Source organism: Aythya marila, assembly GCF_965140915.1.
Source record: "Aythya marila genome assembly, chromosome: 1".
In the NCBI taxonomy this organism is placed as follows: Eukaryota; Metazoa; Chordata; class Aves; order Anseriformes; family Anatidae; genus Aythya; species Aythya marila.
In genome coordinates this window covers 55,449,756-55,471,489 of record NC_139042.1, presented here as the reverse complement: position 1 = coordinate 55,471,489, position 21,734 = coordinate 55,449,756, and the positions used below count along the sequence as shown (strand labels likewise).

The 21,734-nt window shown below is 43.2% G+C and overlaps 2 protein-coding genes across 3 annotated transcripts in view; one reads left to right on the top strand and one right to left on the bottom strand.

The window, feature by feature from the left end:
* The window catches only part of UBAC2 (UBA domain containing 2), an 88,434-nt gene that overhangs the window by 40,356 nt on the left and 26,344 nt on the right, over positions 1-21,734 (bottom strand). The window lies entirely within an intron of this gene.
* Positions 1,086-13,445, top strand: LOC309881167 (G-protein coupled receptor 183-like). Of its 2 annotated transcripts, none has more exons than XM_082766818.1 (2): positions 1,086-1,617; positions 10,481-13,445. In XM_082766818.1, coding segments are annotated over exons 1-2 (1,107 nt in total). In that variant the 5' UTR covers positions 1,086-1,615; the 3' UTR covers positions 11,586-13,445. The 2 variants fall into 2 exon arrangements, with proteins under 2 accessions (XP_082622944.1, XP_082622943.1); XM_082766817.1 differs by lacking the exon at positions 1,086-1,617 and adding an exon at positions 6,197-6,346.

Below are 21,734 nucleotides of genomic sequence, written 5' to 3'. Positions count from 1 at the left end.
TCAAATAATTTGAAAACAATAGAGAAAAGCTTTACAATAAGCCAAGTTAAGTTTTCTCACAGACTTTCTGAGCGTGGTGTTGGAGGACAGATGCCCACAACAACTGCGGAGCAGGGAATTTTACACCAGGCACTTCAGCTCCCTGCCACCTGAGGAGCACCACGCCGTGCCCACAGAAAACCACGGTGTGGTGCCCCCTACGAGCTCCAAGCAAGCACGGGAGTAACTGGTAAGGCTCCGTTTCATTCCCCTACAGCGAGGATATTTCCTGTGAGATGAGATATGTTCAGTGAAGCTGAACTGTGTCACAAACCCTGCATTTACTTCAGGCTTCCTGACGAGGCAGGCGAGGTCCTGTCGCTGCACACTCCAGCGTGGCAGTGTCACCAGCTCGCCCTGTGAGCAGCGCCCGAGCTGTCCCCAAAAGCATCCCACCTCTGCATGCGTTGGACCCGCCAAGACCGGCACGGTCACGCCTACTTGCTCATTTTTGAGAATCAGGCCACTAAAATGAGGCCACTTGCAAGATAAACTGCCTGTCGCAGGCATGAGCGATCAGTATGAATTTGTGGGGAAAATCCCACGTACCACTCAGCCACCGCCTCTGACAGCAAATGGCAGGGCTTTCCAGCTATCTCTGATCTCCATAACCTTTGCAGCAAACACGGTTTCACTGTCAGATCAAGGCTCCTTACCCAGAAACAAGGTTCCTGCAGGTGCCTACAGCTTACCCCACGATCTGACATCCCATCCCTTTCCCATTCCCACCTATACCTACCGATGTCATTTTAGCAGAACCCGACGCGTGTTTTAAGAGCTGTTTATTCATTTTAACGTGCATGCCACGTGAGTGTCTTACTACAATTAGTACCCTTGCTCAAAACGCAATAAGCTTACCAAGTCACACATCCCCACTGCTCTCTAGCACCAACCAGGCTCCTCAGCTCCCTCACAAACTTTCACAGGGCGTTTCTGCACAGCCTCATCATTACGGTCCTAAAACACTGCTGGGAAGGCACAGGGGCTGTCGAGATGGCTGTTTTTACACAGCGTATCAGCGTGCCCCACGCCTGAGGTTTTCTCATGCTGTCTCAGATCTGATCAGTAAGAAGCGATTTTAAAGCCTGTACCCATCATATGACTCTGTGCTCCGAAATAAGCTTTAGTGTTCTGGGTTATTGATTTTCCTTTTTTTTTTTTTTTTTTTTTTTAATGCAGATGTAATATAAACAACGTTTTTCACTCAGGATTTTTTTGGTTCGTCAACAATTCGTCAAGAAAACCTCTGGGTAAAGTCCCTCTATGAAAGTCAAAGTCAGTAAGGCGTTGCTTGTGGCGGGGGGGAGGCGTTTTCTAATTACTCTCTTTGAACAGACTAATTGCAAAAGAATTAAAAATAGATGCTTTCACATCCCATAAAACTGTAGGCAGCAAATCAGGACCAGCATACAAACAAGGTTTTTTTTTAAGCACATGAAAAAAAAAAAAAGTCTACCCCTCCCACTAAAGAGACTCACGTAATCAGTCTTGAAAACAATGTGCAAGGGTAAACTTTCACAGTCAAGCCATCCTGCTAATGCCCTTAGCTGCTCAGAGGATCTAAGAAGCCACGGATATGTAAGTACAGACAAGAAATAACTTTTTTCGTTTTTCACTGAACAGCAAACAACTCCAGAAAGACGATTTCTTTATTGCCTTATTATGAATATGTTCATGTAGTAGGAGAGACAAGGCTTGTAGAATAAATTCTGTAACATTTTACACTGACATATTAATATGCTACTTGTTATTTCTTATGTAAATGCCAGATGATCCACAACATCAGCAAGTTATTTCAAATGTTTTCTTATAAAACTGATTTCTTATAATAACATTTCTAATAATTTTGACAATCAGAAAATGTTTGATACCGCATTATCTTAGCTTTTTTCAGTCATTCACAAAGTAATTTAAATGATACTAACGCAAAATAACTACTGTTCAAGTATTAAGTGAAACACTGCAGTTCTTTAGTCATTCACTGAACCTTGCAAAATACTTTAATACTAGGAGAAAGCCTTAAAACAAATCTGTCCTATGGCAGTGAATGCACAGCCTGCTCATTCATACGCGCTACTTGTCTTTATTCTCTGCTCAAGAGCTCTCAGTCACTCTTCTCCTGTCTGAATAGTGCAGCAGAATATTTTAGAAATCCTAAATTTTATGAGCTAATTCCTCTCTCACCTTCTGACACATGTTTCTTTCCAAGTTTTCAGAAGGCATTCTTTTCCTGAACTGCAATCACCAACTAGATTTCTCCCTATTACTGATCTTCATGCCACAAAGACAAAGGAATATTACAAGTGATCCAATTTTTATACACCCTCCTATTAAACAGGATATATTTTTATGTAATATTGGCAAAACAAGATGGACTGCTCAACAGGCAGCGACTCAACTATTATTTATAATAAAACACAGAGGTGGCATGCATGCCCCTAAGCACAGCATGTCTGCCTAGCATTTCCATGGCTCCTCCTGAACAGAGACAAGGGGACTGAAGACTTACCAGGCAATTAGTCTTTAACACCTCAAATCCCATCTCTTTCTCCTCAGAGACTGAGGAGTATGTACACACGCAACAAATAATAAATTTAAACTAAAGTCATGAAGTTTTAATCCCTAAAATTAAGACTATACCTGCATAGGTTCCATATCATCTGGGCAGAAAAAAAAAAAAAAGGTGTACATTTTTTCTAGTTCCTATGATACGAATTCCTTTTATTTATTTTTTTTTGACCTTTCTTTCCTTCTACTTGCAGAAATGTACTTGTGGCTCAGGTTTTTCTCTTGCTTATTTGCTATTTTTTAGGCTCTCTCTGTTTTACATTAAATAGACTTAAGCAAGTAAACTGAAGGGAGGTTAATTTTCTCAGCATGAGCTCTTCACATTAACATGCATCTTTGGAAAATATGATTTAGGTTGGATAATTCTCACACTTTCATAGCAGGGATCACATTGGGAAAGACAGATCCAACAGATAAGAGCTAGAGACATACACATCTTCCACTTTTCCTTTAACTAACTATGCAGCATTTCAACCCAACTTTATTTCCACTTCACTTACTTTACCGTAACTTTTATTATTTTGGGACACAAAAAGTAATTATCATGCAACTTTGTGAAAGAGTAGTAGATAAAAGCTGAACAATAAAGATCCCATACAGTCTGCATCCGCAAATTCTGTTAGAGACGTTTAAAGAATATTTTAATTCTTCATAGCCATCATTAAGAGAATTTAATTGGTGCAATGCACACTTTGGATTCTCAAATTTGGGTTTATACTACGAAAGAATAAAAGCACTAGACTGGAAACTATCTCACCAAAATTAGCCATGGGTGGTGACCTGTGGATTCAATCATCAGGCTTACTCGTTGCAATTTTGGACACAAAACTCAACAGCTCTGAAAACTGTAAATTAACGTAATGCACTACAAGAACGTGAGGGTTACAGCATTAGAAAGAAACAGGAAGCTTCAGGACACGCCTGTCTCTTGCCTCAGCTTTTATTAACCACGTGTAGTTCCCAAGCTGGTAATGCATGTCTAGGTACGTGCAGCTTTCTTAGGTATATCAGCCTTCCCATTTTAACAAAGCTTTCTACAATGCAACTTAGCAGGCACGCTTCTTAATGAACGTAACTTAGCTGAAGCAAACCCTTTTCTGAAGGGTTTGCTTCACAAAACTGACACTGCAGTGAAGACCACGTGTACGTTAAGTTAGAGTTTCAGCCAGTAAATCTTACTGGTCAAAAGTAATACATTAGGTTACAATACGCAGTTAAAGCATTTTATATATTCTCTCTCTTGCTAAAAACAAAAACAAACAAAAACCAGATGGCGTTCCTATACCAAAAGTAGGAGATGATAACAGGAGGAAAACTCACTTAGTTTAGAGAGAGACAGCTTTGTAGCACTGCTTGCACATCATTTCACAGAATGGCTGAGGTTGGCTGGGACCTCTGCAGAACCCCCCTGCCAAGCAGGATCACCTAGAGCACACTGCACAGGATGGCAGCCAGGAGGGTTGTGAGTATCTCCAGGGAAGGAGACCCCACAACCTCTCTGGGCAGCCTGTGCCAGTGCTCTGTCAGCCTCACCGTGCAGAAGTGCCCTCTCATAATGAGAATGAACCTCTTGTGCTTCAGTCTGTGCCCGCTGCCTCTCGTCCTCTCACTGGGCGCAGCTGAAAAGAGACCGGCTCCATCTTCTTAACACCCTCCCCTTAGATATTCATAGACAAGTCTATAATTTAAATTTACAATTTAAAGCACGTAATCTAAGTTTTTAATGCTACAGTTGCCGGCTCATAGCTTAGGTTTATGCCCTTTAATAGTTGAATACATGCAACACTGGTACCCTACGTGCAAAGGCCATCGTACAGACACAGCTCAGAGAACCCGGGCTTTGGATGACGTACATCCAGACGCGAGCCATTTCCATTCATCAAACACCCTTCACTGTGGGAAGTCTACCCTGAGCTGGGCTCTTGTGTACTGTGCTTTGTTTTACAGATGTAAAACAAATAACTAACGCCAGTCAAACATTTTCACAGAAAACCGATCTCCTAAAAGAACTTAATTTCCTTCTCCAGCTGACAAAGGCACCTGCACAGATTTAACACACTCTAGATTTTATAAGCAGCTTGACCTGGTAGTGTGATTTTTTTCTGAGTAGATATTATGGCTGTAAAACATCGAGCAACCACAGAGAACGGATTAAAAGCCAGCTAGCTAACAAATCTCATCAAGTAATTGGCCATCAAAAAAAACATTGCTGGGTGGGTGTATGTCAACATATTTCATCAATGACCAGCAAGCAAATACAATGCTAAAAAACTTGGAAGTGGCAAGTGACAGAACAGGAAGGCACAAGGCACACTGGCTGTAAGCCTGGGCATAATATTAATGTGAAACTCTCCCAGGCAGAGGCAGAGGACCGTGGCCATGCCCACAGACTGGAGTTACCCTAGGACAGACGTAGTGAATTGGGGAAGGACTCCCCAGTTCTAACCCACAGGGCAGAAAAAGCAGGGGCACAGTGCTGAGGACACCTGGAACCCCATCTCCTGTAGTGGATTGAACTGGAGTTGGAGCAGAAGTCACAGATTATTTTGCCTTACGGTGAGACATCTGAGAGGCTCACCTTGAATTGCCAAAACACCGAGGCTGTATAAACACCTCTGCGGGCGGACAGGGGCTATTTGCTCAAGCAGGCTTTATTCTAAGAGGAAAGGCTCAACAAAAACAGCATCTGCAAATTGATTTGGGAGTAAAATAAGAGACACCCACATTTTTGACAGGGAGGTTGACTAAACAACGCTCCAATACAAAGGGCTAATTCTCCCTCTCTAGATCCCCAAGTCAAGACCAAATACCCTTGTGGAAAACATGCTGTGAATCAGGACAGCGGAATCCATACACAAACAGCTAAAACACTAACATGACCTGGATTACATGGGAGATCACATTAAATGAGTAAGTGGTCTCTCTGCACTAGAGCTGGATCAGTGTCATCGAGGACTGCATGTCTGCAGCCTCAGAAAAAACTAAAAACCTACATAACCTTCTTTACAATATCATATAAAGACAGGAAAGTTAAAAACTTTATGCCTTAGATTTTCTTATGTACCTCTGCCCAAAACTGTGGCAATATTTTCTAAAATATTTTCTAAAATTATTAAATTGGTAAATTACCGATTTTTTTTCCCCTCCAAATATATACTTCAAAATAATATCATAAATAAACCCCGTAAGCCACTGGAGAGGGGTGTTTAATCTGTCAACAGAGAAGAGCAAATGCTCTGGCAGTGACTCCAAAGGTGAGCTTCAGTGGTGTGTCTGCATTCATGACAGTGCACAGCCATGTCCTCGTAAGGTTGTAGGGCACACAGCTCACTAAAATCAGTAAGAAGTCACTGCCCTGCTCAGCTGGTCCGAGGTTTGCAGCAGTAGGGAGGAAACCTTCTCCACTTTTGCTCTAGGAATGCAAAAAATGCAGGCAGTACCCAAGTTAGGGCTGCTGCTGTTTTTTTCAGATACACTTTGTGGAGTGTGACATACGCTGGGTATGTATAATAGACTGATTGCTAAGGCTTGCTGCCAAGTAATAAATAGCAACCTGACACAAGGAATACAACTCAAAAACTATCTTGTTTTACTTAATAGTCTAGACACCTTTCAGGAAGAAATTACCATTTTAAAAGCAGCCTGGTTCAAGATTGACAAGAAAAGCTGAAATGCCTGCTGAGGTGAAATGGAGTTCATCCAACAACGAGAGCTCAGATGTACCAAGAAGTTACCATAGGTCAGCTGATGTACGTTAAATTGTGATATGGCAGCGACTTTATCATCTGTTTGAGCCCCAAGGCAGATAGAGTATCTCAACTGGTTTTAAAAATATGAACTATATTCAGGAAATGTAGCAGCCAGACATCACAGTGACTGCTTGAAAATGCCCCCACGTTAACTACATACAAACTGAACACCAGTACTCATCTCCAGTATTGTAAAACGTGCGCCCTACTTCAGCAGGCAAAGTATTTTGGGGATAGCAGAGGATCAGAGGGAATCCCTGCCCAGGGCTGACTCCCACAGCAAGCCGAGGAGCCTGCTGACATCCTCTTCCAAGGAGCAATGACGTGCGCGCTGACCTGGAAGTGCACCAGCCGTGGTTCTCTGGCTTTCTTCTCATCTGTTTGTGGCCAGTCTGTCTCACCGTGCGACTAGGGAACTTCCTTAGGAACCAGGAACGTACCTGAACTTGCCTTGTGTTGAGTGGGGAAGGATGGGAAAAGGGGAAGAGCTGCTCGAGTGAGCCACCCCCTACGTATGGCCGTGCTAGCACCATGGATAGGCACCAGCTCTCTCCTGGCTGGACTCCTTTTCAATATAATATTTCAATATTATTTATGAACAAAAACTATCACATTACAGCAAACAGGAAATAAAACTATGCCATGAATATGCTATAGGTAGTCACTGCTGTAGAGTTGCTTATCATAAATCTTAGATATTTTTTCTTTGCTATGTTTAAGAAATGATTTTACCTAGATTTCAAGGAAGACATGGGTAGAAGACAGATGTCATGCTGGGAGTCTGAATGAGTAATCAGAAACACACAAATAAGAGAGACAGAACAAACCACACGACATTTTCTGCAAAAAGCAGCCTGTTACACACTTAAGTAAAATGAACCATGCTACACGCTTCTACATGGAAGACACACTCTGAGACATCCCAGACATTCCTAAATCTGTACAACAGCTACAGAGCTGATTTCTACCAATTCAATTCCTGTGTTCAACCCACAGTGTTCCCAGATCAGATTTAACTCCCAACCCCAAATGCAGTCTCCACATCTCTTGACACATGCTACGTGCTTCCCTGGTATCTTAAGAATCAGAACACTGCACATTTATCAGTCGGAAATCACTCACCTGTTTTTTCCTACAGCCTCTACAAGACTTGATATAGCTAGTGTATAGACTTGGTATATTATTTGGATGCTAAATTTCTTCCTTAATCACATGTAATATAACTTACTCATGTATCTTAATACATGGAGTCTACAGTTACACAAAAATCAGGAATTTGAGATCCATCATCCATTATCTGCAGCTTTAGTGTTTACAGGGAACCTTACATACCCCTGCTAACTTAGGCAGAAGTCTGATCAAACTGGGTTATAATACGTGCTGCAGGTAAATTAACTGTGAACAACCTGAAATAAATCTCATCAAAACGTGAAAGAAGATACTAACCTTTCAGTGCCTCCACAAGTAAATAAAAAGGCAATTAATACTTCATAAAACGTATAGCTTAAAACATGTTAAAAGGAGAAGTGCTTTCTAGAAAGACTTTTTTAAGGTACAGCAGGTTGTAGTTGTTTGCAAATATTGTGCATTGAAAGGCAGATCCTCAGAAATAACCTAGATGCTTTAATTAAAGATATCAGATGGATGTAAAAATCAGTTTACAACAGCTTTTATCTCCAGATATTCTGCAGTAAAGCAGAAGCAATCTTGTTTTGACTGCTACTTTAATCCATATAAGTGCAGACACACAGGCTGACAGTTTGTATGAGTCATCCAGATGGCAAAGATGTCTGATAACAAAACTGGTACTAATATTTAATATCTGCAGAAATACCGACACGTTACAGTCATACAGACACAAGCGGTCTGAAGATTTTCAAAAGGACCAATTAGAGTGATTGCTGAGAGCATCCAAGACTGTACATAAGATTATTTTATATATATATATAACTGCACAAATAGAGCATTGTATAATTCTGAAGCGATGGTGCTTGCAGCAGTGATGTTGAAAGACTTTCGCAAGAATATTCTCCCGGTGATCACCTTCTTACATCAGCGTGTGAACACATACACAGTGTGCCTGGTTGGCTATTGGAAGCTTTCCTACAGGTCTTCTGGAGGGCACAGGGAATAAAATCACCTCACTTCTTTTCACATGCAGTCTCTCCAGCAAGGACTGACAGATACAACCACACTTCACAGTCAAAGGAGTGGGAAGCGTGTGGTGGTTTTACTCAGCCAGGCAGCTGAGCTCTACCACAACTGCTCTCCCACTCTCCCTCCTCAAAGGGAAAGGAGGAGAAAAAAAAGATGATGAAAAGGGCTCAAGGGGTGAGATAAGAACAAGGAGATCACTCAACAATTATCGTCATGGACAAAACACACTCAGCATAGGGAGATTAATGTAATTTATGACCTATTACTAACAAGCTAGAGAGAGGAGAAACAAAAAAGCAAAACTACAAACACCTTTCTCCCTAATCACCCTCTCCTGTCTCCTCCCTCCAAACAGTGCAGGGGAATGGGGGCTGTGGTCAGGCCCTGATGCTTCATCTCTGCTGCTCCTTTATGACCACTCCCTGCCCCTGGGCTGCCCACAGGCAGCAGCTCCTCAAGAACTGCTCCAGATATGGGCCTGTACCACGGGGTCCATCCATCCATCTCCCAGGAGCAAACTGCTCCAGCACGGGTACCCCACGGGTGGGTGGCAGCTCCCCCCAGACCCCTGCTCCTGCATGGGCTCCTCTCCACGGGCTGCAGCTCCGGCCCGGGGCCTGCTCCTGCGGGGGCTCTCCATGGGCCGCAGCCTCCTCCAGGCCACATCCGCCTGCTCCACCGGGGGCTCCTCCACCCATGGGGGGGCTGCAGCGTGGAGATCTGCTCCATGTGGGACCCATGGGCTGCAGGGGGACAGCCTGCTCTGACCTGCCATGGGGCAGCTGCTGGGCTCTGCTCACAGAGGCCACCCCTGCAGCCCCCCACTACCAAAACCTTGCCACATAAACCAACCGCAACATGTCTTTTATATATGAACTCACAGTGATCAGATACCCAAGCAACGGTTTCAGTGAGGAACAGCTAAGAAGGAAAACCATAAACATGACAGATACTTTAAGGATGGTACTAATCAACAACAGAGTTCTCCCTGTGATTTGTGAGCTAAATTTTTCAGACTTTAGGTAATGCTTTGCAGAACAGCTGCTGAAGGAGTAACATTAGATGCCCCATCCTTTCTGCCATTTATGCTTACGCTGTGCAACCGTGAGGTATAACAACACAACCGAAAATATTCTGCACTGGAGGCAACACAAACAGGACAGGATCCTTTCTGTTTCTAAATTCTGCTAACTCATTTTTTTTATTGGAAGTCCCCCAAGTCACTGCCACTTTGCATTTCTTCCGTGCCATTTTCGACCATTCAGGTTAAACAATTTCCAAAATGCACTAAATCAGGACACGTGAAATACTTTACCTGCGATTTATCTCTTTTGCAGCATGATTAGTAAGAGACTGAAGTAGTAGCCTTATCCACTGATGTATATAAACAATATTTGAATTAGACTGCAAAAGCCAATTCTTCGCACTAGCATTAAACAGGCTGAATTATTATGCCAGTATGATAAGCAGGAATGCTGAAAAAAAATATTTCTCCAAACAAGTTAAACCATCACAAAGTGAATCCTTAGAAATAAAAACTACCTAAAAATTAACAGCGACACATTTCAAAGATTTTGTCTGCTTGACTGACCCTTGGGGACATCATATGCTCTTTTATCATGTGGTATCTTGAGGCTCCCTTTTCCTCTCAGATTGCTGTGAACAGCCACCCACCTCCTGCCCATCTGCCTGTAAGCTTCGCTATATGGCATCCCTGGTGCATTACTTTGCCCCTTGTCTCATTTTTTTTCAGGAGAGAAGGCATGGGGATGGAAATAGAAAAGCCAGACAGAGCCATCTGTTTGTTTGTTTGTTTTTGGAAAGAGGCTTGAAAGTCTTTCACCACAATGAAGTTTCATTTCAGTTTTTTAGTATCTTGCTTTTTGCAATGCGGGTTGACCGTTGTTTTGCAGAAGGAGTTTATCTACACATATTACAAAATGTCCCCTTGTGTTTTTTCACGTTAGGTCTACTGAGCTTCCTGCAAAAACAGCGGTTGCAGAAATGGACACTTCCACCACTTCTCAGACCAACAGCTCTACCTGTGACTTATACGAACACAAAGATACAGCCAGGATACTCCTGTCCGTCTTCTACAGCCTCATCTTGATTTTCGGAGTGCTTGGAAACACAATCGCCCTCACGGTCATTTTCAAAAACAGAAAGAAGATCAATTCTACTACTCTCTACTCAACAAACCTCGTCTTATCAGACCTGCTGTTTTGTATCGCCTTGCCCACGAGGATAGCCTACTACGCCCTGGGTTTCCACTGGCCTTTTGGAGAAGCTTTATGTCGAATAACTGCTCTCTTGTTTTACATCAACACTTACGCAGGTGTAAACTTCATGACATTTCTGAGCATCGACAGGTTTTTTGCTGTCGTCCACCCCTTCCGATACAAGATCAGAAGGATTAAATATGCCAAGGGTATTTGTGTGTTTATCTGGTTTCTTGTATTCAGCCAGACTTTCCCGTTACTTATACAACCCATGACACAGGAAGAAAATGAAAGGACTACATGCATGGAATATCCAAACTTTGAAAAAATAGCCCATCTACCATTTATACTTCTCGCTGCCTGTTTAGTAGGGTACCTTATTCCCCTTGGAATTATACTCTTTTGTTACTCTCAAATTAGCTGCAAGCTTTTTCAAACAGCCAAGGAAAATCCACTGACTGAAAAATCAGGGATAAACAAAAAAGCCATCAACACCATCGTATTTGTAATTATAGTGTTCGTCATCTGCTTTACCCCTTACCACGTTGCAATCATACAGCACATGATTAAGAAGCTTCAGCACCAACCCGAGTGCAGTGAAGAGCAAATTTTCCAGAAGTCACTTCATTATACTGTGTTTCTGATGAATTTTAACTGCTGCCTAGACCCTTTCATCTATTTCTTCGCCTGCAAAGGATACAAAAGAACTGTACTGAAAATACTGAGGCGACAAGTGAGCGTATCGATTTCGAGCGCCGTCAGGTCCCACCACGAAGAAAGCTCACGGGACGTGGGAGAAACACAAATGATGGTACTTGCAAAATCCGCCAATGGGAAGTTACCTGAAAAATAAAGTCTGGAGTGCACTGCGGTGAAGCAGGCTTACAAACCCTGGGTTCACATCAAAATCTCTGTGTTCCCTGTACAGCAGCTTAAGGAATACTCCGTTTCTCAGACCGTCAGGAAATCAAGGAATGGTGTTAGACTGAGAAAGAATGATCACAGGACAGCAGGAAAACTCGAAGCTACGATTTCCTAGCTCCGTCCTTTTGACCGATCTCATTACTTTTTCCAGGAAACGCACACCATTGTGAATGTCCAAATTCCACACTGCACATACGTACTCCTGGATGTTATTAAATCGAGCAAAGACTTGAGTCAGCTTAACTGTATGTCTGAGAAAGGATCAAACCCAAAATAGATCAAACCATTTAGAGTGACTACAACTAGCACGTCTGAAAATTGCAAGGCTCCTAGCTGAGCTCCAATTTCTGCAATGGTTTTGTTATCTCCGCCACACAAGCAAAGGAATCAAACTTCCAGATAAAACAGACAACTTCTGTACAGTCTGACTATCTCTAGTGCTTAGTTTATAGTCCCTTGGAGGTAAAACTGTATTTTGTAGTACCTGGAGCATGTATGTCTTAATGGAAAATCCACAGAGATACTATTGTCAAATATAATAGATGAAAAATTAATGAACTCTTTGGTTCTTCCCAATATTAAATATCTCCCATATGTTAAATCCCTCATCTTTTCAAGGTGTATTATCTCTCAAACCCTTTTCCTGAAGGAAAACTTTTCTTTCTGGTGTGTATTACAGAGTTTCAAAGTTGTATATTAATTATTTATAAGCACACATAAAATAAGGTGATGTTAGAGACTAAAATATGAAAACTACAGTGGTTTGGTTAAAAGAACGTTGCTACACGGTTCTTCAAAACTTCTGCTGAAGCCAGACACGGACACAAGGCAACCTGTTAACCTGAGCTCAATAAATGGTAACAGCAGGAAGGGCTGGGAAAGGACGAGCTTTCCCACCAAGCCCTCACAGAGCACGTCCGGAATCCATTTGGGCACACTGAAATGGTGCCAGAGGAAAGACCAAATGAGTTAAACACGTCCTCCTGGAGCTGGCTGACTACCAAGATACATCCAGGATGCAGGTTTTGGGTTCCTGCTGTCGTGCCCTTCCGTAACGGGACAGTTTCCTTCCCTGCGTTATTCCTGGCCCACACGTCTTTTCTTTTGTCTGCTGTCTTATTAATATACCAACACAACCTGGTAATTGCGCCATGTGATGAAAAAGGAAAGCTAAAAAATGCCCGATAATTACCGGTAAAAGCTATGCCAGATGTCAGAATAAATGATATTTATTGCAGCTGTATCTCTCCAGCATTGAGATTGTACTGGAAAGTCATCAGAGCACGTTACGATTGTCATCTCTGAAATTCCTTCCTTAGGTGTTGACCTCCACCTACCTGCAAACATGGAAGGGTCAAATCTGAACAGCAGCATGGAAACGTTATTAGTAATTACTTTATAATGGGAGAGAAAGTGCAAAAGACCCTGTATTTCAGGCCACTTACACTGTCAAAATTGAGTTTCTAGTTACAAAAGACACTATGCAGCCACAGGAAAGTGGAGCAAGAAAATTTGTTTTCAGCAGAAGTTCTGCTTAATTCTGTATGCTCTAGCAGCTCTGTTCTTGTCGGCTTTTTTAATGAACTATTGGAAAATATTATTTAAGAATTTGTTGCTATAGGAGCAAATAAATGATAACCTGATAAAACCACAGGAAGACCGCTCATGGTTGCCTAGAAGTTGTAGAAATAAAATATGTGTATTATTACCATCATACCATTACAAACTCTTTTCAGTCTATTAATGTTTTGTCTTTTTTTTTTTTTTTTTTTTTTTTTTTTTTTTCCTTTTGGTCTGCATTTCACCTGTGATTATAAAACTTTAAAGGCAAGAAGTTATTTTTTAAATATTTGTACGTAAAATGTAACTCAAATATGTATCACAGCACCCCATAATGCAAGTATTTATTCACTTTTACGTGGAAATGAAGGTCTCTGCTGAAAATCTTGAGTTTCCCTGTCCCTGTTTCCTCACGTTAGTCATTGTGTTATTTTCAAGTCTAGACTTGGAGAATGTTGATGTGAATTTGAAAACAAACAGCTAACTTCAAATCAAAATACTGCTTTTGCTGAAGTGCTTTGTTCCGGTTAGCTACCAGTTTGAAAAAAAAAAAAAAGCTTTTTTCTCCTTATTTTACTATTTCTCACACACTGAACAAAACAATAAAATAAAGATCTTTAAAAGCCATGATAAGCTCAGCTTCCTGAGCAGTCCTGAAGACAAAGACAGTGACGATTTATGGCTGGGGCAGCTGATGCCACTGCTTCCCCTCGCTGCTTGCCAGCACTCGCAGCTCGTGCAAGCTCCTATCAGCGAGGAGACTCTTTCAAGAGTGCTTATCTGAAACTGCCAAAAGTAGTGGTGGTGGTTTCAGCTGGCCCGGGACACGGCTTTAAAATAGCTTAGAGAGCATCTGTCTTAGCTCTTCTCCCAGTTGTGCTGTGGGGCTGGTAGCCATCACCAGGGAGGTGGTAAGAAGCTGCTGCATGGGAGCAAGGGAGGACGGTAATACCAGAAACCTAGAGCTCTTCCCAAATCAGTTTTCTTCAAGATGCTCGGTTTTCTTCATGATGCTCCATCATTGGTAAAAACTTGTGATGACCTTTTCCGTGTGACAGGCTGGGCCGTACAGATCTGGATCTCGCTCACCCTTTTCAGAGATAAAGCAGGCAGCTGACAAGTAGGTTGGTGTGGCTCACTCGTTACGAGGACCTGACTGGAGTTCTATGGACAAAGAGGGGCTGGTCTCTGTTTGGAGGGTGACGTCCGGTCAGGACATTAAAAACTGCTCGTGACAAAATGATAGAACACTTTTCATCTCAAGACTGAGGAGTGCATGGCTAGGGCTGCTGCTGAGAAGACTTTGATGAGACCATGTGAAAGGCCACATTTCCTTAATTCCAGTAGATAAGCAAGGGTAAATAGAGGAGCTCATGATGGGGAAAACAACTTGAAAGAAATCACCATTTCACAAGCCTCTTCACTAAGTTAGTCCAGGCGGAGTCCTCTTTGCTATTTCTTATGGGAGAGAAATGATTTCCTGGGACATCTAAAATTCATGCAGTGAAGGGAAAACATTTTAGATCCAGGTGAAGATCAGCAGTCCTAACAGAAAGCAGGGGAGCATTCTGGGTTTCCAAACAGAGAGATTCATTAAGTTGTGAAACCAAACCCACCGAAGCCAAGCAAAGCCTTTCTTTTTGGAGTATTCAAAGCTCCTGGAAAGCTGACAGAAGAGACATAGATATCTTCAGATGGGTACTGCTTCCTTGTAGGACTCGGATGATCTCACATTTGTTGATATACAACACGGTAATAGTATGGTCTGTAAGTATCTAGGACCATATTGAAAAAGTAGGGGAAAAAAGGGGCAGGGTGTTTGCCTTTCCACAGTGTCCACTGCTCAGGGGCTGGCTGGATATCAGTCTGCTGGGAGGAGGTGGTGAGCAACTGCTTGTGCATTGCACGTGCTTTTCTTTCTCACCTGTTAAACTGTCTTCATCTCCACCCATGAGTCTTCTCGCTTTTACTCCTCCTATTCTCTTCTCCATCCAGCCAGAGAGGAAGGAGTGAGCAAGCAGAAGCGTGGGTGTTGAGCTGCTGGCTACTATCAGCCCATCGCACAGGCCTACCTGGAAGCTCTGCCCCAAGACATTAATCTATAAACCATACTCTCTGTCCAGAGACCAGTTCACGTGCTCACTAACCAAGCAGGGACACAGCTGAAGTTATTCCCTACGTTCAAACTCCTTTCAATCACCCTTTGTACCAACTCATGGATTTGGTCATGAATCTGGGGAAAAACTGCCTCAAGCAAAAAGAGTCATGAATTGAGACAGAGTTTAACAGATGAAGGGGAGGGAGTGGGGGAAGTGAAAAAGTGATTCAAAACTGGTAGCTCACCATCACCTGCCCAGAATTAACATCTGGTTAGTGAACAAAATGGAGCTAAACCTGCAAACCCCTCACCCTGAGTCTGGCCGAAGAGGTGCACAGTGCAGAGCAGGAGCCTCCTCACGGGTAGGCGATGACCAACTTCCACGTATGCAAAAAGCTTAATGGGAGCACGGCTGTGGTGCTGAGAGAAAAGGCCTCTGGCTGCTGGAGAGCCTGTGCGAGTTTCAGGTATTGAGGGGGGACCATTTACGTACATCCTACTTTCTCCTACTGTAAGAGTAGTCTAGGACACAGGTAATAAAAAGTGGCCCTGAATTGTTGAAAAGGGTTGAAAATTTCATCTGTAGGGCTGCCAGTGACACCCTGTCATAAGGGGAGATCCCTGGGAGGTGGGCCTGAGGTATCTCCACTGCTGAAACTTCTCTCGTGTTTTATTTGGTAGGGAATGTGACAGAGCACATAGAAATAAAAACGAGGAATGATGGTGGGGGTTGAAGGGTACACCTTAACTGCCTCTGCCTAAGCCTGACAAAGCTGTACAGACATCGACTGTTGCACACTGAAGAAGCACACATGGCCAAGTGAAGGTCCATCACATGAAAAACCATGCAACAGGCATGCATGTTCAGCACAAGAACGTTAACTTTGTTAAATTACCTTTCCTTTAGCTAAGAAGGCAAAGCTAAGGACTACTTCTGCAAATGCTCAGACAGGTTCTCCCAGCCACCCTGGGCTAGAGGATATAGAAACCTCAGTGGAAGTCTGGAGATAACGAACACAACCTCCTGTGGCTTACAGCCCCAGCAGAAGAGAACAGGTATTGCCCGAGGTGCCACTGCTTCTCTCTCCAACCTCCAGGCCTGTGGTACAGAGCAGAACCCAAGACAAAGCTCAACAGTTTGTGTCTTAGCAGTGTATTTCTGTGCTGTTTTGATACGCAGGAGGTGAATGGATGCCAAATCACCTGATTCTTGGTACCCTCTTGGTGAAGCAGTAGCCTGCAGGCTGAGGCAATGCTACAAAGTGAACAGAAGTCGAGATGCAACCGCTCTCTGAAGAAAAAACGAGGAATTGCTGTTTGTGTAGTAAATGCTCACAGTTCCTCTTTCTCCTCCCCGCACCCAAACCCTTCCCCCCCTAGCCCAAATACTGTCTTGGCTTCCTGCAAGGTCTGACTTTGGCCTTCCTGAGGTAGATGCCTGATCTTTGCATACAACAATCCGCAATCCATCAGTGCGTCTGGTCCCATTTTCAACCCAGACAACATGTTAATTAACGCCTGTAGCCCCTTGCAGCAAGCGGCTCCACAATTTAACTCCACCTGGTGTCTCGAGCCATTTCCTTTCGTTTGTGACACCTGCGAGTTTCATTTGAAGTCCCCTGCTTGCTGTGCTGGAAACGATTGAACACGTTGGCTCCTGATTTACCCTGTCCACATCGCACACCATTTCACAGACATGCATCAAATCCCCTTCCTTCGTGTCATCTAAGCTCTTCTCCTGTGAGCAGGCAGCTCAAAGCTGTTGATCATGCCATCCAAATTGCAGAGAGAAGGAAAAAAAGGCAAGCACACAGAAAGAAGGCAAACTCAGCTGTGTCAGGGCTGGGTGGCAGAAGGGAGCAGGGTCTCTACGTAGGCACAGGGAGATCGGCAGTGTGCTGACCCACTTTACCTAACGCAGCAGCACGCAGGTGAGTTTCAGTACTGGGATCCTGCCTCACGACTGCCAAGTTAGGATCACGTTGCTTAAAGGCATTAAATGAAGAAAAATAAGTGAAAAAATAAAGAAAAATCACCTGGCTTGACACAGTCCTGACTAAATTTCTACTCCCAAGGTTGGACAAGACGATCTCCTGAGAGCCCTTCCAGTCTGCATCCTTCTGTGGCTGTAACAGATTTGGTCAAAACTTTGATTAAGTCAAAGAAGATTTGATTAAGTCAGAGAAGAAAGCAGCATGAAGCTCACTGGCCTTGTGGTAAAACTAGCAAACAATGTAACATAAAAATTTGTCTACTATTGTACTCTAAGCTTTTATGCTGTTTCTGGCTTTCTTTTGTAATACAAAAAGGTCAAGACATGGCCTAGATTTCTTTCCCAAAAGCTACATTCATTTATTTTTTTTCTCAGTGCAAAAATAAGAGTTTCTCCTCTTCCTCTTTTCTTTTCCTCAGTTGTGACAGATGTTGTGGAAAGGGCTAAATTAAAAAAGCAAGCTTTGCACCTGTTCTGAAGGCAGCAACATTTGTGGTTATCCCGTCCTCTCCAGAAAAACATATAGACTCTTATAGCATGCACAGGGAGAATTATGTTCCTCCCTCTAATAAAGCTAGACGTAGCAGTTTCATCCTTCCTGTGGCATGTAACTTTCGAGGGAAGTTGTGGTTAGTAAGCAGAAGGCACTCTGATGCAGCCTACTTTAAATATAGAGATGCTGAAAATTGATTATTCTCAACGTGCCAGCCTACAAATCAGCCCAGATAATGCTTTAGCAGCAGCTGCTGCTACTAAGCAGTTAAGAACCAGATGAAACCTCCACACTGCGATTTCTAACTATGGGAAGCTACAGTAATTCTGCCTAGATGTGACAATAACAGATCGCCGTGTCCAGTTGGACAGGAAGAGATGAGGCAGACCGGCCAGCTGCACGCACGAGGCATTTTTAACAGAAAGAGATGGAAATGAAAACTCCTGACAATTTATTAGGCTGCAGAGGCAACTGTAGGACAAGTGTGTTTTGTTTTGTTGTCCTAAAATAAAAGAAAAAGGAAAAAAGAAATACAGTGGAAGCTATTTGAAATAACCAAAATGCTCATCAAAATCTTGTTCCTTCACTCAGCTCAGCACAAGCCAACTATTTTAAGTGTGTCCAGGCTAGCTAATAAGAGAAATACACAGCAGTGTTAATTATGTATGGTAAGAGGGATAGAGGGCAAAGTCTCAGGTTCATAATAATCTAGATAAACTACAGGGTGTTGCCATTGTTTGTTTTTTCTGCTGTATTAATACACTATCACTCTAACTCCACGAGAGCTTTAAGTTGTAAATCCACTTAAAGGCTGAAGTGATACATTTGTCTTAGCAATATTTTCTGGTAAAACAAACTGAAAGCCTACTTTCTGCCTTTCCATCTATAAGCATTTTATAAGCCTTTGTTTTTGTTCTTATATGTTTTTTTTTTTAAAAGTACTTCTCTGTTGTTACGTTTGCACACCAAGGAGATGGTGCTTAGGGCCATGGTTAAGTGGTGGACGTGGTAGTTAGGTGGTGGATGGTGGACTTGAAGATCTTAAGGATCTTTTCCAACCTAAACGACTCTGTGTTTCTGTATCTCCGATACCTCACATCTCATGATCTCTCCTCGTGGCTTTGTTCTAGAGAAAAAACAAGGTGAATTATCAGACAGGATATCTAGCAAGAGATCCATAAGAACGCAATACATTGTATGTCACTAACAAAAACACGGCCTAGAAGAAAGCATCTCAGTTCTGTGGAGAAAAAAAACAACAAGCCATCTGAGTGTGCTGGTATAATTGATGATGTTAGCATTAATTGCATTAAATGAAGGATCTTTCATCTCTAACTCCTCCTCAACCCACAAGCTAGAGAGGAAGCTTCGATACCACCACTGGCAAGCTGAACTTGTGACCACAAACGCCAGGAATGGCTGCAAAGTGAGTGGCTTTCAATTCTGGGCACAACCAGGCCATCTCTTCACCCTCCTGCCTTGCTTTTCTGCTGCAGTGTTGCGGCCATGCAGCTGGTACCCTCATCAAGGCCTTGGCTGTGAGCAGTCTCTGCTACAAGAGCACCACGAGAGCTGCCCGTATGCAAACCTTCGCTGCTAGACAGACCAAGACACAGACAACCACAGATGGAAAGCCTGAGGTCAGGGAAACGTCTCCTGGTGTCCAGACTGATTTTACTGCCTCAATAAAAGGCCTCTGTGCACTGTCTCCAGTCTTCTGCTGCATGCCTAAGCTGATTTTGGAAAAACTGATTCCCCTGGCTACATCCTAGTGAAGTGGTTGCTGCTGAGGAGGAGGCACTTACCGTGCAGCTCTGCATCGCCACTCAAGCAGCCAAGCACCACCACCACCATCGTATATTCCTTTGCAATGCTGCTGCTTGCAAATCGCTACTGAAATTAAACGACTAATGATTAGAATATTTTTGGAACAGGTATCAATAAAGAGTTAGCACCATCATGTATTTTGCACTGGCACAGGCTGCCCAGAGAAGCTGTGGGTGCCCCATCCCTGGAGGTGCTCAAGGCCAGGCTGGATGGGGCTGTGGGCAGCCTGGGCTGGGGGGAGGTGTCCCTGCCTATGGCAGGGGGGTGGGACTGGGTCATCTTTAAGGTCCCTTCCAACCCAAATTGTTTTGTGATCCTATGATTTTAAATACAGATGAGGCCTCTTCACCACATTGCCTACGTTATATATAGGAGGGGAATTTATATTTAAAATTTTAATCAGTCTTCCAAGACAGAGCAACTCTTACTAGCTACTTTATATCCTCTGTCAAAATAGATATGATTAGCAGTACAAAATGATGGACTTGAGCCCTAAAGTTACTTCTCAGAAATCTGATTGTAATGCTCTTTCACAAGGTGCCACTTTCTAGTGACAAACAAAAAACAGGAAATAGCGTGCCTCAGTGGCCACAGACACGCTTGGTGGAAGAAGTTTTCGCCACTGTCTCTTCACAGTTTTGTCCAACTTCGTCAGTATCTCAAAAAAAAAAAAAAAAAGAAAAAGGTCTACGTAAATAAGAACTATGATTTACGCTCCATCCAACCCAACTGCTCAGAACAGGACCACCCCACGCAGAGGACGATGACAGCAAGGAGGGGGTGGGGAGAAATACCGGGATGTATCAGCAAGATGCACCCAAAAAGTACAGGTTCAGGTCTTAAATGACCTTTGCTTGGAACAGCAGCACTTCTCTGGTCTGTAAGGTACCAGAAAATGAGCCTTGAATCAAATTGCAGAAGTAACTTTTATAAAGAATTAGTGTTTTATAAAGGATTAGTGAACCACACAACCACTCACCCAGTGTCTGCCTCACACAGGTAACCACGACTTAATCTGGGTGTACCCAATTAATAGTGTAATCAATCAATGTATGCGTACTGAATGCATATTTAGTCAATGTATGCGTAGTGGATGAATATTTAATCCTAAATATGGTGTATAATCGTAAGTGTATTGTCCCATCACATGAAACACCATACCCCATTTGTTCTAGGGCCGTAGCTTTATCAATGAGGTAAGGATAGAGCACTTTGTCCAAGAGAGCGTGACAAGGCAAGCCCTCACTCAAGGCTTCACTGCTGTCGCTGACGGATGAATCTGTGCCGTGAGAAAGACCCCGTGGAAATGTTTTGAGCTGAGAGCTGGTGAAACTCACCACAGACAGGATCTGCGCCACGTGCTGTGCCCTCACAGGTCAGCCTCAGGCTCTATCAGCTCAAGGTTCCCAGCATCAGAAGAGACGTCAGCTCGCTATCAGCTTTTCTGGGCTAGTAGTAAACAGTTATCTGCCTCGTTAGTGTCTGTGCCTTTCTTATAAGGAGCCAGAAAGCACCAGCCTCTCCTCGGTGCACAACCACCCTGTATTGCTTTTATTGCTTTTCCAACTGCAACACCAGGAGGACAAGAGATGAGTTGCAAAGTGGAACTTGGTAGAATCAAAGTGGACAGGGGAGGTTCAGGCTGGCAATGAGGAGACATTTCTGCTCAGAAGGAGCAGTCAGGCACTGGGACGGGTTGCCCAGGGAGGTGGGGGAGTCACCGTCCCTGGGGGTGTTCAAGGAGAGGCTGGACGTGGTGCTTGGGGACGTGGCTTAGTGGGTGACACTGGTGGTAGGGGATGGTTGGACCAGGAGATCTTGGAGGGCTTTTCCAACCCTAATGGTTCTGTGATTCTGATCCTATGATAAGGCTTTGCAGAGGAGAACACAGAAAAAAAACACAAGCAAATTAGTGGTCATGGAGAATGTACCAGTGAGCTACCCAAAAATTTGTAACAGAGATTGAAGCAGTGCTACCTCTGAGAGAAACTGGGAGGAAGCAGTGCTTGTAAGAAAACAAAAAAAATATATAAAAACAGGCAGGAGTGAGGGTTATCAACTGAGTGCTCAAAATCCTATCGAAAAGCACAAGGTTTCCACTCTTACT

Bases quoted from the DNA above. Each gene is read 5' to 3' on its own strand.
- LOC309881167 (XM_082766817.1), top strand. From the start codon at position 6,279: ATGCCTGCTGAGGTGAAATGGAGTTCATCCAACAACGAGAGCTCAGAT. The intron at 6,347-10,480 runs GTCAGCTGATGT...TTTTCACGTTAG, and splicing joins GTACCAAGAAGTTACCATAG to GTCTACTGAGCTTCCTGCAA.